Source organism: Xenopus tropicalis, chromosome 4 (genome assembly GCF_000004195.4).
Source record: "Xenopus tropicalis strain Nigerian chromosome 4, UCB_Xtro_10.0, whole genome shotgun sequence".
Classification (NCBI taxonomy): Eukaryota; Metazoa; Chordata; class Amphibia; order Anura; family Pipidae; genus Xenopus; species Xenopus tropicalis.
In genome coordinates, this window is record NC_030680.2 from 85,829,172 (window position 1) to 85,854,235 (window position 25,064).

General features: G+C 37.3%; 1 protein-coding gene across 5 annotated transcripts in view; it reads right to left on the reverse strand.

The window, feature by feature from the left end:
* Positions 1-7,958: 7,958 nt before the first annotated feature.
* Positions 7,959-25,064, reverse strand: part of nfia (nuclear factor I/A) — a 246,950-nt gene continuing 229,844 nt past the window's right edge. For all 5 annotated transcript variants that reach the window (XM_031900900.1, XM_004913948.4, XM_002931611.5 and 2 more), the window contains one exon: positions 7,959-16,574. In XM_031900900.1, coding sequence (XP_031756760.1) covers positions 16,557-16,574 — 18 coding nt within the window. In that variant the 3' untranslated portion in view covers positions 7,959-16,556. The remainder of the gene's footprint in view (positions 16,575-25,064) is intronic.

Genomic DNA, 25,064 nt, shown 5'->3' on the forward strand with positions numbered 1-25,064 from the left:
GATTACCAGCAATTTTAGGCAACTGAGTGCAGATTGTGGAGCAGATCAGCCAATATCCTATAGTTGCACTCAACACCACTCAGTCCTTCCTACCTTCTGTTCCGAATTGAGTTCTAGTGCACCTATTGACATAGGGGAACCCTGCAGCTGCAGCCACCTCCAGCCCAAGCAGTAGTTCCAGGGTTCCTTTAGCACCCTGTGAAGTTCAGTTGCACCAAAAGAATAGGATGCACATGTCGCTTTAACACCAAACACCAGAGATTGCGCCAAACAGACTTTTAAAATATTTGGCTTCAGTATTGGTGAACTGGACTTAATTGCAGTTGGTGCAGCTCAATAGTGTCAAGAGCATCTCTTTATGACTTTAATGATGCCTGAAATCTTGAAAAATAATACTCCATTGTGGGAAAAAAACATGGCAATGGTGCTTTGCTCATTGCACTTGCAGACATACTTGTGCCCTGTGGGGTCTAGGTATACTGCCCGGAAACAACAGCCAGAGAATTAACCGTAATCACAAAATGGGAACATGAAATGGAAAGTGAAAAAGCAGCCACTGTAAATATTGTCTTTTATAAGGAAAGAACATGTATATGGGTGTGTTGTAGAACTCTCCAAGATTATTAAAATTGGGGCTCTGCCACCTTTAGAGGGATGAATCAGTCAAATGTTATAGCAGATGAAAGGCCTGATTTTGGGCAAAAGCCCCTTTTTTCATTTAATAAAACTGGCCTATATATAGGTGCTGCTTATGTGTAACAGGCAAATTACACCAGAATGTGTGTGGGGCACAGAAGCTGCTAAAACTCTGTAAGCAACTGGAGAAACAATTGTGTGTTTGCAGCATTTGTGACCATGCAGTTAAGTTAAAGCGGGGGTCTTTCATCTGGAAATAAATAAATGGCAAAATACTGATCACTAGAAGACAAAATATTCATATAAAAGACAGTTTTTCTTCAGCTTTTCTGCAAGCTGAAAAGAATACAAAAACACTTGAAGGCTGTAAGGTTTAAAGTTTACTCAATGTATAAAGAGAAATGGAAGAAGTCGGAATAATGTCAGGCCGGACATAAAATACACAGTTAAGTGCTATTTAATAAAGGTGAAACATCTTAAAATAATCTTGCCGAGTTTTGGATAAGGCCCTTTTCCCAGTAGAGACAATGCTTTTGGCGAGTTACTAATCACCGTTATGTCTGAGCGTGCCTACAGGCCACAGCATGACTTACTATTACATAAATCTCCGTCACAAATTTATTACCACAATTTATCAGCTCTTGCTGCTGAATGGCCAAGTAGTTAATTTTAAAAGTGAAGTGCTGCTATTTTCATTAATACCTTAGCGCTAACTAGCCATCAAAACTCTCAGCAATTAATACCATGCCATTGTAGGTTTTAACCAATAAATATTTTAGTCCTTGCTTTTCTTTGACAGGTAAAATACATTAAGCTGTCCTATTACCTTAATAATGTTTGCCTGGTTTTATTGTTCCCTTATTGTCTGATGCACTTAGAATTTAGCAAAACACTCAATAGGGAGAGATATTTATGGGAGGGATGTTATTTTATGACACTATAGGGTTTTTGAGCCATTATCAGCCGAACCTTCCATATCTGACATAGTGTTGTTAAACTAAGGGCTTTGTTTTCAGTATGAGAATTAAATGATCATCGCATCATCCCAAACAACCATTTTTAACAATGCAATTTACTTTTTGAGATTTTAAAGGTTAAACCCCATATGTAATAAAAGGCCCAAAGTCTGTTCAGGTGCAGTAACCCATAGCAACCGATAAGATATTTGCTTTTTAACAGGTGATTATGATAACACGGTTGCTATAGGTGATACAAACTACAGCAAATGTTTCATGTTATATTGAGAAGCCTTAGATGCCTTTAGGCCTATCCTAATGGGGCTATCTGTGTAACGATAACATCAGACAATGCCGCTGCACGTAAGGAAACAGGAAGGGACAGGCAGTCTCGGGCTCCTGAAATAAATCATCCAAATGATGGTATGGGAGTAAACCTACTTGACTTACAGCCATCTACATTCCTGCCATATTAAACTACAAAACTATTTGTGGTAAATTTAGGAGCCAAATTATCATTTTTTAAACCGAAAATTTGGATCTGCTAGTGCAGAGAATGCAATTTTCATCTTAATGAGACTATTATCTTACCCTCTCTACCATACGAAGAAGGGGAAGCCCTTAAGATATCAGAAGGTGTATAAAGGCTGACATCCAGAAAACAGAAACTTTGGTGACCTAGGGCAGTGATCTCCAACCAGTGGCTCGGGGGCAACAAGTTGCTCACCAACCCCTTGGGTGTTGCTCCCAGTGGCCTCAAAGTTGGTGCCCATTTTTGAATTTCAGACTTGGAGGCAAGTTTTGGAGGCAAAAAGACTATGTGTAGTGCTAAACAGAGCCTCTAGTAGTCTGCCAGCCCACATTGGGCTACTAATTAACCTGAGTCTTTATTGTTTACCTACTAGGAAAGTTTTTCTGCTTGTGTTGCTCCCCAGCTTTTTTTCTTTGAACTGTTGCTCACGGGTAAAAAAGGTTGTGGATCCCTGAACCAAGGGTATTGCAGCTGCTTGGGCAGGGGAAGCAGGACTCTCCTCTGAGTTGATCTTCAGAGCAGTCACTTTTATTAAGAACTATGAATTGGATATGTTCTTTTTTTCAGATAGTCAGTATGGACAATCTTTTGATTTAATTGATGCAGCATTGATATGTGTCCCCACCCCACATTTTTTTTTATTATTTCTTGGAGAAAAGGAGAAAATTGATTTATACTTACTGTAATTTTCCTTTCTTTGTCATCCCTATGGCAGCATACCTACCAAGGCCAGATTTGTGGGCAGGCCACAAAGCCCTCTGTGAGCTGATAGTGTGCATAGAGGCTGCCTAATAGCCAATCTTAGCCCTTATTTGGCTCCTCCATGAACTGTTATGATGCTTGTGTTGCTCTCCAAGTATTTTTACATTTCTCACAAGTAATAAATGTCGGTGACCCCTGCTGCAGACTACGGGTAAGAGAGTTTGTGTTGATTCAATTTTGGGTATGCTAGCAAGGAAGAAGACAAAATGCTTCACTATATGGATTGCTAGCAAGAGAACACAATGCTCCACTATAGAGAGACATGAATCTCCTCTAAAGGTGTTGCTGGGGAGAAAATACATGATGCTCCACTATAGGGGATTGCTAGGGAAATGATGGTCTACTAAAGGGAATTGCTGGGCATTAAATGAAAGGCATTAATGCGCAAGAGATTGTGTAGCCATTTTAGTGCAGCACAATTGAATTTGAACTGAATATTATGGGTATGTTACAAACAGCAAATGAGCATTAATAGTTCTGGAAGCAGTATTGAAATAAATGTTAAACTCTGTAACTCTGCTTGCTGTGTTACTTGGTCTATCTCGTATTAGGCCATAATGAAATATTAATTTCCAGTTGTATCTTTTGCCATGGTTCATTGCTTAGAAGGTAAAACTGAAATGGTTTCATTCTTTCATACTCTAATAATGTTGCATTTAACGGAATCTTCTTTGTGATTTACTCATATGGATATGGATATATCCTATGAATGTGTTTCTATTCCTGGAGCAAGTGCCTGACACCAGGGAACCTTCCACATTTTACTCTGGGAAATAATGTACAGCTTTATATACAAATCAGTATGGAACGTGGAAGGATAGTTTAACTTATTATACTGTAGAGAATGTCCATTCAGGTCCCTAATAAATCTGCTAGTATAATTACAAAGCTAACAAATGAAAACATAAAAAACACCCTTGCTGAAAAATGGTCCTTGAACATATGGTATTATCTGAATAAATGAAATAATGTAATGCTGTCTTTGTATTAAAGTCAGACAAGATCTGTCAGCCATACGCTAAACCAATGTCCAGTGGAAAATCAAGGTTGTGATTTATGCTCAGTGTTCTGTGGTTGGTAAAACTGTATGTAGCCATGATCTTAATATTGTAGTTGTGTTATTTTAATCATTCTGTTGCATCTGCTTATTTTAGGAATTATTATGTCCAACATTTGCCCATGGGAAATCCTAATGAAGCACACTTGAAAAATTCAAAAAACGTTTCTATAAAGTTCAATCAATCAAGTTATTATCTGAGAGTGTTTTTCATTGAAGTTTGGGAGAGTGTCTGGGAGTAGAATTTATTGAGGCTGAAAAAATATGGAGAAAATCCCAAACTAGAGAGAATCTTGCCTTCTTAAAGAAATGCTTAAAGAAACAGTTAATTAGCACTTTCAGTGCAATATAGGTTTTTTCAGTCCAATATAGGTTTCTTTTTGATCTCTCATGTTTCCGGCCAACATGCAGTGCGGCAAGATCAAAAAGAAGCAGCCATGGAAAAGGTTCATCAAGGTTGTGTCATAATGAATATTGATGCCCTCTCTCCAATAAACCAATGTGACCTGCTATCCAACTGCCAAACCAATGAGACCTGCAATGTAGTATATGGACCTCGTACGAACCAGGGGCATTTTGGACCCTGTTGCATCCTTATGTCCATAGATGTGTTCCTAAAGATGCAAACAATGAGTGCAAATTGGCACTTAGCACCAGTATAAAGGAAATCATACAGTCATTATGTTTTCATCTATCTGACACTGTGGTATGAGCTAATGGAGGCAATGGCCAGACTTTGGATCTCAAAATGGCTCTTAAACCAGAAAACTTTAAAACTACTGCATAACAGTTACCTCCAAGGATTAAGCTACTGAGATTCACAGTTACGACAATGTTTGTTGTCTTATTTAAAAAAATAATCATTTCGTATATTCCAGAAACACTGAATAGACTTCTTCATTTAATGTGGCTTGCTGTCTGTAGTGAGCAAGAATATTGGCAAAAGAAAGGTAGAACCGACTCTATCATTCATCAGGCCAAGGGAATAATCTTATGCCTCTTTTGGCAACCAAATGAGAACCATTATTTTCCTGTTGAAATGTACCCAGTGTGACTTCAATGACATGTTGAACCAAGTCCTCCTGTGGCTCACATTATTATATAAGACTCAAAATGATCAGAACTTGTCTTGAATGCGCTCCTCTTGTTTACTTGCTTGTATTCTTGCATGAACATGTTACAGAACGTTACGTAATCTGTATATATCACAATGCAAGAAACATTTGTATGTACTTCTGTGCAAATTCAAGTCTGATAAAAGGCAACATTAGACCTGAAACGTCGCGACTTGTGTTCTGAGCCATGATGTTTTAAATTAGGTTAATACAGTTTTAAATGCTTTAATCTTCCCCATATGGAGTTGGGTTCTACCCATTACATGCATTTATAGACCATGTAACAAAGTAAATACTCCAACCTGACCACTTGCACTGATGTAAAAACTACCCACAGTGCATTCATTATTATTAGCCCTTCATTGTGTGTAAGTGGGAAAAATAAACAACAGAAAGCCACATAGCATTAGCAAATTTTTTTATTTTCCTTTTTTGTTGCATAGGAAATGCAGTACTTGCTTCCAGTAATTGTATTGTAATGTGAGAGGTGGTAGCACTAATGGTTGAATACAAGTTAAACTAATCCACACCAGCTCAAAAACCTGCAGAGATTTAGTTGAATAAGAATGGATGCCCACAGTGATTCTCAACCAATTACAAATTTTCACAGAACACAGTAAAACTAAAATGAAAACCATGAGGTTCAATACAGGGTACTAAAGGCACAAAGAGCCTGATTCATAAAACAGCGACTGTATTAGCACAGGCACAAGGGATTTTACTTAAGATCCTAAATGGAGAAAAAAAATCATGGAACACTGAATTATTTTAGCACAAAAATAAGAGTTTACATGGCCAAGTGCCAGTTTGGGTGCTGAATTTTGTTTCATGAAGAGCTTATTAAGCTTGGGGAACATAAAAATGCGATGAAGTTAGGGGATGGAGGACATGCTTTTCCCTCCAATGCCAAGCAACCCACGTCTAGAATCCCAAGCAGCATTATAGCAGCTCTGAAGTGAATCTGTAGGACGATCTTTATACATTAAATGGCTCATTTCCTCTCTTGTCTATGCCCACCTTTTTATTGACACACACATTATTTGGAAGATGGAAAAGAAACAAGTTCTTTCCCTAAATAACAATACAGCACAGAGTTTCTACAGTTCATGGATGTCCAACCATCAGCCTCTCACTTGACTGACAACTCTTGCATGAAGAGTGCTGTAGTTCTGCAATAGCAGGGGGCAGGTTCACTCTTACAAAAATGGATTTGCTGGCATAAAGTGGCTCCTATTTTTCATTAGAAACGCCCTGACTCCTATGCTTGTTGGTAATTAACTACACTAGGGGGCTGATTTACTAAGACACGAATTTGAATTGGAAAAATTCCATTTGGAAAACAAACATTTTGCGACTTTTTCGTATTTTTTGGGATTTTTTTCGGCGCCTTTACGACTTTTCAGAAATTGTCGCTACTTTTTCGTTACCAATATGATTTTCGCAAAAAAACGGGAGTTTTTTGTAGCCATTACGATTCGCTCGTATCTTGTCGCGACTTTTTCGTATTGAGTGCTCGTAAGCGGCGGGCGAAACTTTCAGACTTAGCATGATTTTGGAAGCCTCCCATAGGACTCAATAGCACCCTGCAGCTCCAACCTGGCCCAAGGAAAGTCACCATACTGAAGCTTGAATGAATCCAAACCCTACGAAAAAAATCGCAACATTTTGCGCAACTTTCGGAATGGCTACGAAAAATGCGCGACTTTTTTGCGCAAGTTTTAACGCTACGAAAAAATCGCCAGATTTTGCGCAACATTCGGAATGGCAACGAAAAAGTCGCGATAATTTTCCGAAAAAATCGGCAAATACCAATCATTACGAAAAAAACGCAATTGGACGCATTCGGCCGGTTCGTGAGTAAGTAAATGGGCCCCTAGGTGTTTAACAAAAAAATCCATTTCATTTCATATAAAATATGTTACATAAATAGATGCAAACAAAGAGTGCAAAATGCATTTATTTCATGATTACTTCTCATCCCATTCATCATAAATAACTTTTTCTTGCATTCTTTATACTGGCATGGGCAGTGGCCATAGCTGAGTGAGTGCTGAAGGATGAGAGTTGAAGGATAAGCCTTAACAAACTTTGTTCCCAAGTCAACATTCATGGAATCCCCACCACCGTCACTACAAATTAGAAGGGTTTTTTCACATTTTGCAGACTGAAGTAGTGATGCTGTTACCATTTGAGAATATTTTGGAGGGAGCTTATTAGCATTGCTAGCTCATCTTCATACAAGCCAGTGGCAGCCACGCTGATCTGTCCAGCAATGGAGCATATTCATTATATTGTGTAAGCAAACATCATAGCAGCCAATCAGGTTTGAAGGGTCACCTACAAGTTAGAAAACAAAAGCTCTGATTGGTTGCTATGGCCAGCATCACGGGTGACACGGCTTACACACTGTAAGAAATATGACCGCTAGTGTGTTGACTATTTGAGCCATTTTGTAGATGAACTGCCCAAGGCTGCTGCAGAACAGTTTGCAAGTTGCAATGCACAATGGTCACAGCTCTGGTGAACTCAGTCTGGAGCACTCCAGAGCTTTCCCTTTTAGGTACAGTTCTAGCTACGTTTGTTTCCATGATTTTCATGTCTATTAATATGGAAAGTTAAGGTGAAAGGCTGCTGATTGGTGACTTTTTAGTTAGGGAGTCTGCCCAACTGCTAGTCAGAATCTGCCAGCCTTGATGTGCACTTGCTGCTCATAGTTATAATGGAAAGCTGATCCAATTTTGCTGTTCCATTCCGCTTTGCAGACTCTTTCCTTTACATATTGTACTTGAATTATGAAGCTGTACATGTGTTTATAAACTGGATTTCATGAATCAGGCCCAAGGTTGAGTTTACTAAAATATATATATATTTATACCAAAAATATGCATGAAAAGAAAGAATATTTTCCATAAAGCATATCGTTTATTATGATTGTGTTTTATTTCTAGGAGGATTTCTGGTGTGAATGCAGGGAAAGCACTGGATAGTTGTTGACTTCATGATTGTGTAGAACTGACTGTTACCACATAGTCTGAATTTAACCTTGACTGTTGCAGAGACCTCAGAAAAACCACATGACTATACATCACAGTTCTCATAGAGACATTGAATCTAACAGATCACCAGTTCCACATTTCTCATATGGAAATAAAATCTATGCTTACCCTTGTGGAAAAAATGTAAATAACAATAAAAAAACACACACAAGTAATACTGAATTTTATGAAAGTAATGTATATCTCCAAAATACTGAAAACACCACAAAAGAAGAGGAAAAAAAGAGAGATTTTTGTGTTCTTGGTGACATTTTGAAACCTAACTGACAAGAGCAAAGTCTGAAAGAAAAGACTAACATAAGTTTGAATAATATTCATACAACTCACTAAGCATTATGGAATCACATGCATTATTACTGTAGGGTTATTTTACATCAGCTATATCAGAAGAATTCTGACAGACAGCAAAGGCTATTGGTGTAGAAAAGTCTTACTTCAGAAGAGCAATATAATACAGATTTCACAGGCACTACATTTTATATATCCGGTATTCTGCTGGTTTTCATATAATTCTTTCTGTCCTAAAGCTGGCATTTACAATTACCAAGAAGGCAAGGATTGTAGAGTAAACGGAAATAGATACCAAAGTTGATCATTTCTTTTTTTTTTTTTTCTCCTCAGATAGATAGATTAGTGCATAGTTGTCATGCAGATAAACACTGCTATGTATTTACATTGTTGGAAAGCAGAGTGAATTGAGCCCAACGCATCAGATTTTAGAAATCATTTAGCCTGACTGTAATAGCACCATGTAATGGGTGTGTGAAAACATGAAAGTGAATTTGGAATTGGTGACATGGAAAAGCCTCAATGTTACCTACTATGGTTGAAAATCAGATTTAATTACTGTGGGTTTCTTATTGGGGGAAAAACTCAGATAATTTATAAGGAAATTGCACAGCCTTGGAGGCCTCGGCGAGTGATGCGAGTCTGATTATCGAGAGGTTGCTTAGGTGCCATTGAAGCTCTTCTTACAATATCAAGCCAGTTGTGATTTTGTATGTTTTGTTCAGTGGAAGCCTTCTACTTTGATGAAAACAGCAAACATAAGTTTTTACAGAGACACAAAGTTGAGTAAGATATTGACCATAAACAAGAGCAAAAATGATAATAGTTATAATTAAAAGATTAAGTTTAATTGAAAGGTTTTTTTCCTTTTGTAGTATAACATTGCAAAATCTGTTTAAACCAGAAAAAAAGAGTAAAAGAAAGTACTACCTTAGGGGCATTAATATGACTGTGGGCTAAATAAAGTGAGTGGGGACGTTGTGTTTCTTTAACATTAATATTGCAAAATGGAATAACTATATTTCTCATTTGGGTGTGCAATGCATAGGGAACATTTGCAGCACACAAAAGTGCATAATAAATTGGAGGTACTGAGTATTCTTTTTTAACCCCTAACATAGATATTTGCCTAATGAATATAATTTTATGTTCTGACTGTGAAGAAGTTTTACGTTAGGGATCTGTTACCCCTGGCCAAGCATTATATTCTTGCTGGAAAGCCACATGGGTATATCATTAAACTACATTGTAGTGTTCCAAATGTTATGTGACTATTTCATGGTAGAGAGTCTTATTATTATCACAATGGCTCAGTCCAGTTAGTACATAACAGATAATGAGAAATGCATGGCCCTACCCCATGAACAGAAGCAAGGATCAGTAACATAATTCTAATCATGCTTCATAAACATGTGAGGGTGCTGACCCATTTATTATGCTGTGTAAGTGGGAAGGAATACAAGACCTCAGAATGACCATTCTCTTCTCTCTTTGTTACTTGCTTCGTTTCATCTGGAAATATTCATTTTTCGGTTCCCTGCGCTAAGCTATCACAAGAAAATGATGTTAAGCTTGCCAGTTAGTGTGGTCCATGACTATTATACTGCTAGTTTGTGATCGGCACATTGTAACACTGACATCCCTGTTGTGATAATGTTTGTATCTGTGTGAGAATATGAATGAGACTTATTGATGCTCTAGAAGCAGAATATGGCTCAGCAAGTGCTTAAATATTTATCAGATATAAAAAAATTGCTAAATTTAAAAAAATTGTAAGTGCAGTTTCATGTTCATGTTCTCTTCCAAGGCTAAGAAGTTACAAAATGCTATATCATAAGGAAACAACAGGTATTTTAAGGAAAGCAAACACTAATTTGTAGAACTCTTCATGTACACCCAAAGAAACCTGTACTGCTCAAGCCATGTTGAACTGTGATAGAATGTATAATTCCATTCATAGAAGCTTTCTGAAACAAACAGTCTGGTTGCATCATGGAGATGCACATGATCCAGTAGGTAATAAAAAAAAACCCTTTATGAACCTCATCCTGATTCAGGGAGATTTACAATTGTACTGACAAGTCAATACTATCAATACCAACAAGAGCCAACACACCCCTCTGCAGGTTTGAAGCCAACCAAGTGGAAAATTTTACTGTGTCAGTCTGAAGAGGAATATGTAAAGTGAATTGTGGGACTGCTTACTGGTCTTGGGCTCCTGGATAGGAGCAAACAACTGGCTTAGTCTTTATTGTAGAGTTTCCTGGGGGTTCCTGGGGGTGCCTTATGAAAGCAGTATTGTCCATGGGAATCTGTAGTGAGGCAGCTACTGTAGCTTCTACAGAATATCAACCACTTGTCTGACATCACAACCTTCCCTCTAAAAACATTTATTGTGCATCCATTAAAACAACATGAATGTGAACACTTTATATTTCCAATATGGCCTTTATTCATTCGTTGCACATCAGTTGTATTCCTTCCATAAACAATGTAAATGTGGCACAAAGTAACTGCTCTATAGGGGTATAACCGAGAGAACTGTAACAATAGTTAGCTTCTATGATTAAGGATTTTGCACCAGAATGAATCCAATTCTACCTTTTAAGCCTCATTCATGGTTTATTACAGTTTGCAACTGGTTCAACCTGATATGCAGCCCCCATACTGGTTGTTATAAGAACCATCTCACTCTGTTTTTAATTCTTGCAACAAAAAACATTAAATATGAAAGACCTCATCCAGTATAAATACATATCAAGGATGCTACTCTAAAATGTACTGGCATGTGTCTTTTGTCAACATGAACAACAAAGGGATATTCCAAGATTGCATCATTTTGCATAGCTTATCCAGTGACTTGGATCGATTTTCTTTTTTTATATTTCTTACTGCACAGTGCACACATTGTAGTTATCTAAAGTGTTTAGTGTTCTCAATATAAAGCACTGGCTGTGATTTCTGAAAACTAAATATGGCCATCACACCAAGCAATATCAGTAACATGAGAGGCCCCTGGCCACTGTACTGCTCTGTAACAAGTCAAAAGGTAGTGTATCTACAGGAGCTTCATAATAGTAATCTTAACCTCCAGACAGGCATAAAAAGGAAATGATAGCTAAACCTCCATGCTGCTCCATGTGAAAGTGCACTTCATACAGAGTGATAATGTTGATCTTTTGTTCATATAAAAAAATACAAGATTCCAGTTAAATGTAAACAAATTTAGAAGGAGAAGCTCTATTAACTGATTCGTTTTAAAAAAAAAAAATGTTTTCCCATGACAGTATTCCTTTAAGGCCACGAGTCAACAACTCCACTTTCTAAGTGCTAAGTTCTTTTAAGAGCTCCCAAGTCTGAAATTTCAGGCATTTAAAAATAAAAATACCCCAGAGAATGTACTGAATTCACTTTAAAAGTCATAGTATACAGATTATTTGCTGTGAGTTTGGCTAATGTTCCTTTTGTTTGGTTAAGAAGATTGATAATACGTATATGGTTCTTTTCATTATGGTTACTCTCCAATATGTTTTTCAGCGGTCAGAGTTGATTACTTTGAGGACAGGGATGATCACTGCCATAGAGTTTCTCTGCATGGCATGGCACACCTTGAGATATGGTTTTAGTAGCCCAAAACCATACCCAATGAGGCTCATTTGCAAAGTAAAAAAAAAGGCCACGACCAGGCATTTTTTGCACTTTGCACACTGGATTTCAGTGTGTGCAAATAGTCGCAGGCCACTGCACTCTTTTTTGGAGCACACAGACCTGTGGCTAATATAGCATCAACTGGGTTAGTCAATGCTGTACTAGTGAAGGGCGAGTGGGGATAGGAATGTACGGTCTTGCACTTGTACCCCTGCCAGAACTTGTGCCAGTGCTTGTCATACTTGCTTGGGAACGTTTTTTTCAAAAATGGGGCAATTTTGTCCATGTCCCAAAGCCACCTGACCATGCCTTAACCCACCCAACACTCCACTCCCAGTACTGATCCTCATAAAACAGGAACTAATGTTCCTGAGATACGGAAAGCAAACACACCTATGCAAGTGAACATAGCTGTGGAGTTATCATCTGGTGATTTGCGGAACTATCTGTTTGCCTTATGATACATATATTCCTTACTGTTGATATGAAGACAGTAGCCTTTCACACTGGAGCAACATGTAGAGGCAGGAGCTATGGTTTCCTGAAAGAGAGTCTCTTTACCCCACTACACTGAATGTATTTGACCTGACTCTGCACAACCAGAGCAACTGCATGTATCTCACAGAGCATAACATCAAAACAACATCTCATTGCAGGAAGAATAAAATTTGCTATATTTTCTGCATGGCTATAAGATGGGATAAAGAAAAACTTTGCTTATTATGTCACACACTGCCTTGCTTAACATGTTCCACTGCCTATCTAATGTTTTAAAGCCTTTAAAACATTTTTTTTCTGTCTGAAGACCTGTTCAGAAGTCCCTAACCTTTGATTCAGCAAACGTAGAGAGAAAACACCATCAAATATACAGCATACCTGTAATGTCCATTTTAAATGGTTATTTCAGTGGCCCATACTTCTCAAGTATAGGAATATGCTATACTATTTGAGAGAAGAAAAATAACTGTATTTAAATACATACAAAAATGGAAACAGGAAAGTTTTTAACTTAAATCCAGTTCCCAAAAGAAAAAAAAATATAAAAAAAAGTCTAGGAACGCTGCCGTTATAACAAACAATCAGAAATCTGCTAAGCTAAATGACAGAAATTTGTCCTCATTTAAACAACATTACAAAAGTCCTGCATTATAAAATAGGGTAGAATAAATCAGTGTAATCAATAAAACTATACAACATACAAATTACATATCTGAGTGGGCAGTTTGATCTTTCTCATTGCAGCCATGACTACAACACTCTCACAAATAGAAAGAAAACCAAAACCAAAAAAAAAAATCAAAACAACAAAAAACTAGAACTGCCCAAACTATTGCTTAGTTTGCTTTGTTTATAAAAGGGTGCATTTTATTGTATATACAACCAAATTACTGGTAACACCTTGGCATAGAGCAAGGTTCTGACAAAATGTTTGTCTAGGCTTTTATCCCTTCACTGTGAAGCACTGGAAGCTGCGAGTTTAGTGCACATATGTCATTAGGTAATGCCCAGCTAAGTGCTAGAGGGAAGGCAAGGGATGCTGGCTACAGGAAGTGGATACCATTCACTAACAATCACGCCACACACCTACGCAACCACGTTTCAGACACATATATGAAAAAATCCAAAACCTTTTAATTTTTTTTGTTTTTCTTCTTAAAATAGAACCAGTAAACAAATTTCAGAACTTGGAAGATTAAAAACGTGCATATAAAAATGGGCATTGTAACCTCTTTATGTTGAATGTGGATCGATTGCTGTCTGCTAATAAAAATGGGGTGTGGGAGTTGAAGGAAAGGAAGTATTTTTTTTTCTTTTAAGGCTTACTTGTGATAGGAACAGTTACAACACAAAAACTGCTCAAAGCAGGGTTCAGCTTAGTGCTTCACAGTCTGACTGCTTCTCTAAGAGGCCCCTCCTGCATGTGCATTCATAGTCACAAAGTTACAATGACTAAACACCTAACAATACACTGCTTCAAGTGCAGCACCAACTTTGGTCAAATTAAAAAAACAAAAAAAAAACAAAACAAAAAACGAATCTGCTAAGCTTTAACTACACAATATAAGCAGGTATTGCATATTTTCATTGATCGGGAAACATAATAATAATAATAATAGGAAGACTCCAAATAAAATTTCACAATGCAGCAAACATTCCAAAGAATACTGATCTCCTAAGCAGAAGAGCACAGATGCTACGAGACTAAGCACACTACTCCTCTTAGTGGGGTACAACTAAATAGCTATGTGGTGAAGCCTGCCATGTCTGACCTGAAAATCACATTTACAAGAAGAAATAAAAAGTGTCTCCAAGACGAGTGGCTGGGGAGGTCTCTCCCCACTACCTATTTAGGAACATGTGCAACAATTCCACAAATAATCACTATCCAGGGCAAGGCACATTGATATGGAAACTTTTCATCTTCGTGCAAATGAACCCCCAAGAGCACTAGAAGAGCCTGCAATGCCCAGCAGGTTTGCTCCAACATTGCAGGCCCACACCTAGGACCTTAAGATTTTAGAGGAAACTAAAAATATAAAACACTTGAAAGTTTAGGGGTTTTATAAAAAAAAAAAAGAGATGAGGAGCAAAGTGTCTTCCCATGAAATTTCATTGACTTGATTGTTTGGGACAGTAGTAAAAGCCCTTTAACAGGACTGACCAAACAGAGTTTAAGTCCAAACTTCACTACCAAAAAACATAAAAGTGGGCCCTATTTTCACTGTACAGGTGATGGGGTAAAAAGGCAAGTGCCTGGTTTAGGGATTAAAATGTTTTGTCTTAATGCACTCTACTTTATCCTACTATAACTATATAAAAATGAGTTACTAACACTAGAACATGCAGAGACTTTTTTCCACATTGGCAGACTTGCCAAATGGACAGTATAATATATATGTATAGTATAGGAAACCTTCTTAAAGTTGCATGCGAAGCAAAGGGATGCTCCGCTGTCTGGTAGAAAAAAAATCACATGTATTCTGTTTGTTTTGTATTTTTTAAGCTTTTTTTTTTGTCTTTTTCTATTTTTAAGTACATAACATACATGAAGTTTATGATCCAATTGTATTTATTCAGCAAGTGCTGTAACCCCAGTTCACTCAGTGTTTAGTCCAGAGGTGCAAGTATTCAAAATGACACAGACACGACTGGACAATTTTTGACAGGTTCTAAGGGGTCTGATAAAATCCTATGTGTAGGGAACGTGTAGCATTTGTCTGAATTGGCATACTCCATTAATAGTGACTTTAGCTTATAAAATTAAGATATTATGATTTCATTTTAGTTATGTGCTTTGATAACAGAAAATGATTACTTAGCATTTAATGTAGTTAACATATTGTGGTAAAAGCACCATTATGTTTTATATATATTTTTTTTTACATTTTCTTTTAGTTTTAAAGGGATACAAGTTTAACAATAAAAAACATAAAAAGCAAAAATAGCTCCCCTTTCTTTTGCAAGGCTGTTTTTACCCCAATAATTTAGAGTCCTAGGGTGAGAGGACTTGGAAAACAAAAATAGAATTTTCAACAATCTCTATCTTACAAAGATATTTACCTATCCAATGAAATTGCACTTTACTCAATCCAAACACGAATGTTATGATTAATTCCTGTCAGTTTCTGTCAAAACAGACCATCTTCCCCGTTGCTGTGTTTCTGTGTAATTGTTGAAAATTTGTTTAAAAAAGCTTATGTGTAAGTGCAGCATTTTGTAAGTTGAATATTAGGAGTTCTCAGCATACTCTTTTACATCGTTCTGCAACTCGAGAGGAACCTTTCCTCAAGGGTCATGGATGTGATTACTCCTTGTCAAAAAAGAAGGGCGGCCATTTTGAATTTGATATGTCACGCAACACAATATGTCAGGTGTGGTTGTTAAAACAACTTCATAATTTCGGTAGGGGTCAAGGTTTATTTTTCTCTTCTCCCCTGTTAACTTAGCTTAAGTTGCACTCCATCCTATATAAATAAAACATGCACGGCTTTGACTACTTTCATGATTTCTGCAGCCTGTACCCTTATACAGAGTAGAAGCACATATCATTATATATGGACTGCTCCTTCACAAGACTTAGAGAAGTATCACACTCATGGAAATAACAGAAGCATATGCTTCAGAGAAAATGGCGAGCTTCAAATGGCAAGTGTCTTATAGCAAATCAGTACAAAACATCAGACTAAGCCTATCCAGCATAACCTAATGTTTATACTACTAACAAAACACTTTAAATACAGTGAAGCCCAACCATTTTTTTTTTATGAAGAATTTCAGAAGAATTTCTCCAGACTCCAATGTGACATAAAAAAAAAAAGGATTGAAACTTTATGGTCATTGTCATGCGACCACAGTTTTTTTCGAAGTTGTTTTCCTGTTGACATATGAGTTTGTCTCCCCTTCCATTGACACGAAGTAACTGTGCTGTGTTGTTACTTGCTTCCAGGTTACAGAGACGGAAAGGGGCAGGTGGTCTGTCAGGTGCGTGATGGAAATCTGTGACCTCTATCCCAGGTACCAGGACTAAAAAGAAAAGAAAATATCCTTTAGTATGCTCTGACAAAATGTTGTTATCTTATTCATTGAATAAATTCACTGAAACTTCAGATGCTGATATTAACTTGCATTTTATTTCATGAGATACAGAATTGCAAAATGCCCTTCAACTTAAATTGTGAGTTAGGCATTCACTGAAATTTTCACTGGTATTTCACTTCATCCATAAATAAATGTGTATATATGCATGGTACCCACTATGAATAAGAGTGTAGGTTTTATGGGTAGTACTGCCTCAGATTTGTTAGAAAGAAAGAAAGATAGATGGTGAATAGAGGGATATTTGCCTAGGGTTTAGCACTAGATTAAAGCAGCCTTAGCAGTGGAAATTTAGGCCTCTATATTTACAAATATCCCTGCCTATATATAAGTGCTAGGAAAGCAAGAAAGACATCATTTATTATTAAAGGCTTGTTTTTATCCAAACCAACACAATGGAAAATGTTTTTACCTGATTGGTGGACCCTGCATATGATGCTATTGCTCATGTCCTGACTCCATATTTCAAAAGAGCAGCAATAAACCCACACATAACATGGCATCTAGCAAAGATAGAACCCAGCACCACTATAGAAGAAAAACTGTATGTGACCGTTGGTTTTGTGAAACCATTTTGTGGTCTGCAAAAAAATCCACATTCATGCCACATGCAGTACAGTACCATACAGACCAGCACTGAAGTGTCATCATGGGCCTATAAAGCGTTACATTAAAAAGCTTATCTGCAAATTATTGTAACTGATTCTTCTGTCTGGCTTAGAATTCTTACCATAATGCCAATCCTGCAAATTCTAAATTAATTAATGTTGCCATTCTCACTGCCCAGTAAAGTAGAATGGTTATGCTAACTATGGCCCGCATGGTGTTTCCCCTGGACTATCCTACAGTATGTGACAAAGAATCTTCCCAAACCACAGACATCCCCACTTTAGTTTTGTCATACTTCCCAGTGTTCTGGGAAAATTATGGAGCTGAAAATCCTAAGTGAAGCAGTTCCTTAACATAGTATCTTTAAATGAATATTAAAAATTTAAACCTTGTACAACACTAAGACAGAATTTTGTTAAATGTAAACAAATGAATATCTAGTTTTATTCAAATGATTGTGTCATATTTTGATTGGTAGGTGACATGTCTGGACTAGGAATCAAGACAGACCCACCCATTTCAAGTACACAGAGGCCCAAACAGCCCTCACAGGCCCAATAAACAGTTACTCTCTATGGCATCTTACAGCAGCCCCTCTGGCATTTGCTAGAATGCACAGACTGCCAGTCTAGGCTTGGTAGGTGAAACTGGATTCAACTAAACATGCCGCCCTTTATTCATCTAGGCATCTATTTCTGAATAAATATGTAGATATCACCAGTCAGTTATTAATCATGATGTTATGCAGGCATAGTAATTACCAGCTATTACGGAAGCATTATAACTGCTGAAGGATAACTAATCATAATTTGCTTTTAAAATTAATCCAAACCACCTAAAAATCTATATTTATTAGATTGCAGGTGAAGTGTTTGTTGGTGTTACAGTAAGTTTGGAAGAATCCTAAATAAAAAGCAGGAGGCTCTGGTTCTGATGTTTCTATGAATCAGCTTTTAAATTATTAGCAAATAAATTGTCGGCAATTGCTGCACAGAACAGTTTGCCAAAGTAATAATAGAAGATATATAAGAATATGTCACTTTTATGCTTGTATCTAACTCAATTGTTATAGAGCTCCATATAAAAGAGAGCTTGGCCAAAGCTTTTAAGGGGAAAGAAAAGGTTCCTTCCTAGGTAGTATTATGAGCTTTACTTCTTCAGCTATTAACATAATTATACACACACAGTTAGGCTATTCGTGTATCTATGCACTATGGAAATAAAGGGACCTTGTTAAGATTTTTTCAGAAGCAAAGGTAATATAGGTATTCACTGAGCTGAAATCAGATGCCAGTGTCTTAAGGGATACAGCTTCTCCACAATATTCACAATATCCTTGGTCTGATTTATTAACATAGGTGCTAAAATGCATTAGCTTAAGTTTAGTTAACATCAGTTTCATGATAACTGTGTAAACAATCTCTTAGTATTTTTATTATCCTCAATGCATCAAATATTGTTTGATTAATGTCTTATTTCTCTACCATGATTATTAAAAAGAGCCCTAATTCCCCCAACAAAAATATTCTGCAAGTATATCTTTGTACCATTTACCCTACCTGAACATCTCATTGTATATGATTCCATCAGGAGGAAGTGCTCAGAAAAAAGCTTTAGAGCCTGAGATAGGGAAACCTAAACATTAGTTGCAAAGGGAACCCATACAAAGCAAATAGTTAAGCAGCTTCATTTACACAAAAGGGAACAAATCATGATGGTCAAAAATATATGTAAAACAGCATAGGGCTTCTGTACTGAATTGCTGTCTCCCTGAGTGTGCTGTCTCCCTGCTCATCACAGGTTAAAGCTACAACCCCTGGGGTAGATTACTGAAACACTGACTTGGGTATATGCATAATATTAGAGTCGTTAAGAGCGAAGCTTTTTTTTTATTTCTGACATTGTTATGAGTCAGGGGGTCTGAATAAATACTGATATAAGACAGACTGGACCATGATGAGTCTAAAAAACAAAAATGTAAATAACCCCTATAGAAACCTATTTTCTACACTTGTTATGAGCAATATATAATGGTGTTGTGTGTGGGTTTGTTCCAGTGAATGAATGGAATTGCTTTACAGCAGTACTAAATTGGCCACCCCACCCCCTCACCAAAAATTTATGCATTCTATGGTCTATACCTAGCTCTCTTAAACCTAGTATTCCTATATTAAAAAAAATAAATCCAGGAAGAGAAAAGCTGTCCTTTGCTACTCTTCTATTATCTTGAGTAAACTACTCACTATTCATGGAATTTTATATTGGATACAAGTACTGATCTTGCACCATTTTCCCTTCGCTTTGCTATACCAATGTTCCATTTAGTAGAATTATAAATAAGCAGCAGCAGCAGAAAGTTTATGTGAGGGAGAGTTCTAATTACTGTCAGTATCCACACTGTGTTACTAATGACATGTGAGGGTCCTGCCAGCATCCTTTCTCCTGCAGCTCATATTTATCATGCCAAAGCAAAATTGATCAAATGATCTGAGGCATATATATATATATATATATAAATTAGCTGGCTGGGTTGCTGTTCTACTGGAGTGCTGCATTATTCCTTCCAACAAAGACAGATTGCCCTGTATGGCTCACATCCATCCAGGATAAAGCCTTCAGCACTGAAATGCATTGCAATGCACTGCTCCCGGCACAGCACAGGAATGAATGGAGTTGCTTGCCCTGTACACTGGGCATGGTTATACAGTAGTTCTGCTGCACCATTTGCACACCAACAAGCGCACAATTCTCCAGCCTTGTACACTGCACAACTAAACTCTCGGAAGAAAAAAAGTTTCTTTACACATCTTACTATTCAATATGTGCCTTGCAGACAAGGTTACCCCAGAGCAGCTCTGTAATCCTTCACTGAAATAAGCTTTATTGATTACTCTGGTCTATTGTTCCCTTTTCAAGTCCCCCAAGTTCAAGTTCATCCTGGAGTTACATCATGTCTGGTTGCTCCTGGCAACCAGACATACTCCGACGTGACTCTCATTAGCAAGGAACAGTCAGCTCTCCTCCCACCAACCTTCCCCTTTGCTCTGACGTAGCAAGCCCACTGCAAACACATTGAAGTATTTATTCTGCTTAATTTATGACCTCCCCAGCAAGTGGGACCCTACACTCCAAAAACACTGTTGTATATTTAATTAATCTGTCTTTGCCTGGAACTTGAGAAACTTAGACAAAGAAGCAATTATTGAGTTTCACTTTGCACACTTTTTTTTCCTGAGGAGGCTGAATATTTGCATGGGAAAAGAAAGAAGTACCAGACCCAGTCAGGATCTTCCTTGTTTTTTGCCCTACTGACATTTTTTTTTTAAATACTTCAGCTGCTTAAGGGAATTAATAAAAACCAGTGATATGAATGTTACACCTTTGGAGTTAGTATTCAGGGACACAAATCAACTTTCATGACATGTTTAAATTTAAATGCTAAGCGCACACTCTGAGAGTTACTTTAAAGGTTAGTTTTTAATCAATAGAAGGTGCTGAGTCGGGAGTTTTATTTTAGCTGCGCAGAGCAGCTCTTGTGTCTTTGTCTAGTGATAAGGCTTTCAGCTGCTTTTTTTTATTTCTTCGTGGAGACAGTTCTTGCAATGGTTTTGCAGATAGGCTCAACTTTGCCCTAGAACAGCATGATGCCAGTAAGTCTTAAAATACCAATCACTGCAAATCACCCTTCTTTCTAATTAAGGGGATGACAGATATATTTTACCCATTCAAAGGGTTAAACTCTACAAACTGAAATCCTTTATTTGTACTATAAACAAAATATCAAAGTACCAAAGATGATCCCTGTATGAAACATCAAATGATATGCCACTGATACCATACCTGTACCATACTCTATTAGATTAAAAGCCTACGTATGAATAACACAGTATAGAACAAATTGTATTGCCTGGTCCAGGTCAATAAACTGCTTGATCTAGTGCAGGTTAAATGGGATCACTGGAAATATCTTCTGCTACAATAATATCCATCATTAGTGATACAATAACAATTACAGTTCCATAAGGTCTCTATCCTGGTAAGGAGATAAGATACAGCCAGTAAAGGAATGCTCACACACACAGGCTGGGCTGGTGATCTGTGGATTCTGGCAAATACCAGAGGGGCTGCTGTAAGATGCCAGAGACAGTCATTGTTCATTGGGCTGTTGGGGGGCTGCCTCTGTGTACTCAAAATTCCAGGGCCTATTTTGAATCCCAGTCGAGGTTTGCACACACATAACTCAGTGGTTGGTCAACTACACACCAGCATACAATGAGCACAAGATACAGGCAGTATCCACAAAATAATGATTTTGTGCACATGGCCTACAAAATATTTGAGGAAACATTAGTATCTATCCAAAGTTTTAGTGTAAACATGCTCCGATAAATGATGCCCATCTGCTCTGCAGGTTTGTTGGGCTACCTATTTTGATCAGTGGCATCTAATTGCACACTGCTGGAAAACTGCCCATTCCACCTGCCCAAATGGATTTGGCACCCAAAATGCATAAAAGGTTGCTGCAGGTTCTAGCACCTTGCACCTGTACTTTCACTCAGAATGTGGGTAGCATGGAATACATTGTTAGCAACCTATATATTTATCTTTCCTAAAACTAAACCAGTCAAGCTGTGAACAGAATTATTAAATGTAATATATGTAGAACAACACAAATAGTATTTACTGGATTACAGGTTTGTTCATTTGTATTGAACCAGTAGGGCAGGCTTCTGCGGGGACAGATTTAATACTATACAGGTATAGGACCCGTTATCAAGAAAGCTCAGGACCAAGGGTATTCCGGATAAGGGGTCTTTCCGTAATTTGAATCTCCATACATCAAGTCTACAAAAAGTAAGAATTAATCCAATAAGGATTAATTATGTTTTAGTTAAGATAAAGTACAAAGAAAAAGGAATTCAGTTTTAAAATTCTGAATTATTTGATTAAAATGGAGTCTATGGGAGATAGGCTTTCCGTAATTCGGAGCTTTCTGGATAATGCAAAGGAGTCCTGATAATTTCACTGCAGTTCAAATTTTTTGCACATTTATTAACACTTTTGTGACCTTGACAAATGTGCCAGTTGTCAGAATTAAGCAGTCATATTCATTTCATCCCTTTTGGGTGTTATAGTTCAGCAGCAGCACTGAACTATAACACCTAAAAAAAGATATATGGACAATCTTTCAGTTCAGTAAGCATCTTTTTGTGCTACTTCATTTTGAAGTAGTGCTAAAAATATGTTAAGAGCTCTTAACAGGCATTTTTTGAGGCGTTTGAGAAGCAGGTTTAATTGCACCTAAACGCATCAACTAACCGATTCCCTTATATTGCCTGGTTTTATTTTTGAGAATCAGAATGTTTTTAGACATTCACGTTTCATCATGTTTTTTTAGATGCCAGATGCTGCATTTTCCTGCGCTTGATGCCCGGGCTGCGCTTGGAATTGACAAAACGCTCTTAGGTGCACTTAAATAAAATACATATAAATGCAATATATGCATTTCTATGCTCTTAGTGTGCATTTCTAATGACAAATAAATGCCCCTGTGTAAGAGTACTAATTAAAAACAAAACCACAATATAAATATCATAAATCTGCCCCATACTTATAAATCTTCATATAAATCTATTGCAAAAAAAGATTTCATGTCGACCAAATGTTACTTAAAGTGGGCTATCACAATCCCACAATCACAATGAGCATGGCAGAGTATAGGTGCCATTATAAGAATGCCGGCTGAGAAGTGTCTGTATGATACCTAAACACAAGTTGCACTTCTCTCTCCTCTTTAACAATGCTCCTAAGTCCTTTCCTTTCTAGTGTTCAAGGTGAAACATCAAAAAGAATTCTGCAGCCCAGTACAAGATCTTAGCTTTCCTTTCTCCAGTCAAATGAAGAAGTAATCTCATCAGGTTGGAAAGTGCTGACTAAGGATTTAATAAAGTGCCTGCAGATGTGTGTCATCTCTAAGGTATTCAGCTCATGCAAAACAGTTCCACACCGAATGTGCTTATAAAATCCCATTTAACCATTGCTAACTGAAGTCGGTTTTACTGTCCTCTGAGGACACTTTTTCCCCCCCTCTTAATTTACTGCACCATGAAAGTTAAAGCTCTGATCTGCTAGTGTCTGAGGACAGTAGTAAGATTTTATGAACCATAAACAATATATATACTCCACTGAATCCTAAACAGGAAGTTCACCACATAAATACATCTGTCTGATAGCGACCGCCCAATTTGACAGACGAATACAAAGCTGGTTTTGACACTGACATCATTCATGCTAAAACTGCAGATACCATAAAAGAAAGCTTATAGACTGCGCAGCATGGAAATTGCTGTGAAACTGCCATGGTGCTTCCTAGGCCTTTTCTAGAAGAAGGCGGCCAGCTTGTAATGACTGTCAAAGTAATAGCTTGGAGGTGAGAAATAAAGGGTTCGCTGCTGTCTCATTGCTGTCCCACTTCCCTTCAATTTGTTCCTATGTCCCATATGATTACAATTTCTCTAGCATGGAGTTTGCATGCCATACACAGGGCACAATGCTCAGTAATACAACTTGCCAAATAATAGTAATTACAGGGTTCTAATTTGTTTTACATGGGGTGCAGATATTGGCTTGCACTTTAGTGCAGGCCAAAAGAAGAAGGTTTGGGTAAGACCTATGGCACAAAATGATTACAGCACCAGAGGTAAACAAAAGCCTTTCTATTATATAGAATTCAACCACAAAGAGAAGTGCAGTTGAATGTTATTCATTTATTTTATTTGCACACTAACATTAGTTTCTCATGTCCAGAATTTATGTGTGGGAGGTGCAAAGTAAATCAACTATAAAAAAAAAATAAACAAACAAAAAAAAACCAACCTTTCTATTGTACTATTCATACAGTACATGAAGCCCTAACACTTAACTTGAACACCTTCAAACCTTCAAAATGAAACCAGCAATTTTCCCAAATTGAATAATTCTGTAGTAACATTATCAGCATTTGTGCACTATTGGCTGAAGAGATGCATAAAGAGAAATAGATTGGGGGGATAGTGAATACTAATTTTTCAGATTATTTGAGAAACAGTACAGAATGGGGCAGATTTAACAAAGTACGATTTTCGTACGTTTAAAAAGCACGATACAAAAAAATCGTATCAAATATGATTTTTTGTATTTTGCTTTTTAAAGTACGAAAAATTTGTATTTGAAAATCCAAAAATTGTATCTGTTTGTAAAATGGCCGAAAAGTATGATTTTTTTCGTTTATGAACAATTGTAAAATGCAGGGAAACCTTTCTGACTTTGATCCTTCTGTGCATGATTTTGGAAGCCTCCCATAGGACTCAATGGCACTCTGCAGCTCCTACTTGGCCCAAGGAAAGTCACAATAACGAAGCTTGAATGAATCCAAAACTTTCGTACTCGGCGCGACAGTACGATTTTGTCGCACTTTTTTGTTGAGCAAAGTACGAAAAAGTCGCAGAAAATAAGCAAAAGTTGTAACCTTTAAAAAAAATTAAATTTTTTTGTATTTGGACCAGTCGTACTTTGATGAATGTGCCCCAATGTGTATTTAATTGATTATATTTAGAAAGCTTCCATGACATGAAGCTCATATTATATTTTTATTTTCACAGTAGTTCCTCTTTAAAAAAAAGAGTAGTTCCTCTTAAAAAACACAGTTGCTGCTACAGCTGCTGCTAACCCTATGTCATATGAGTGGTTTCCAATCTGACTCCATTTACCTAACTTATTTGCTCTGGCACAGCCCTCTTCTATGCATGTGTAGTGTGCGCCCCCTAAAAT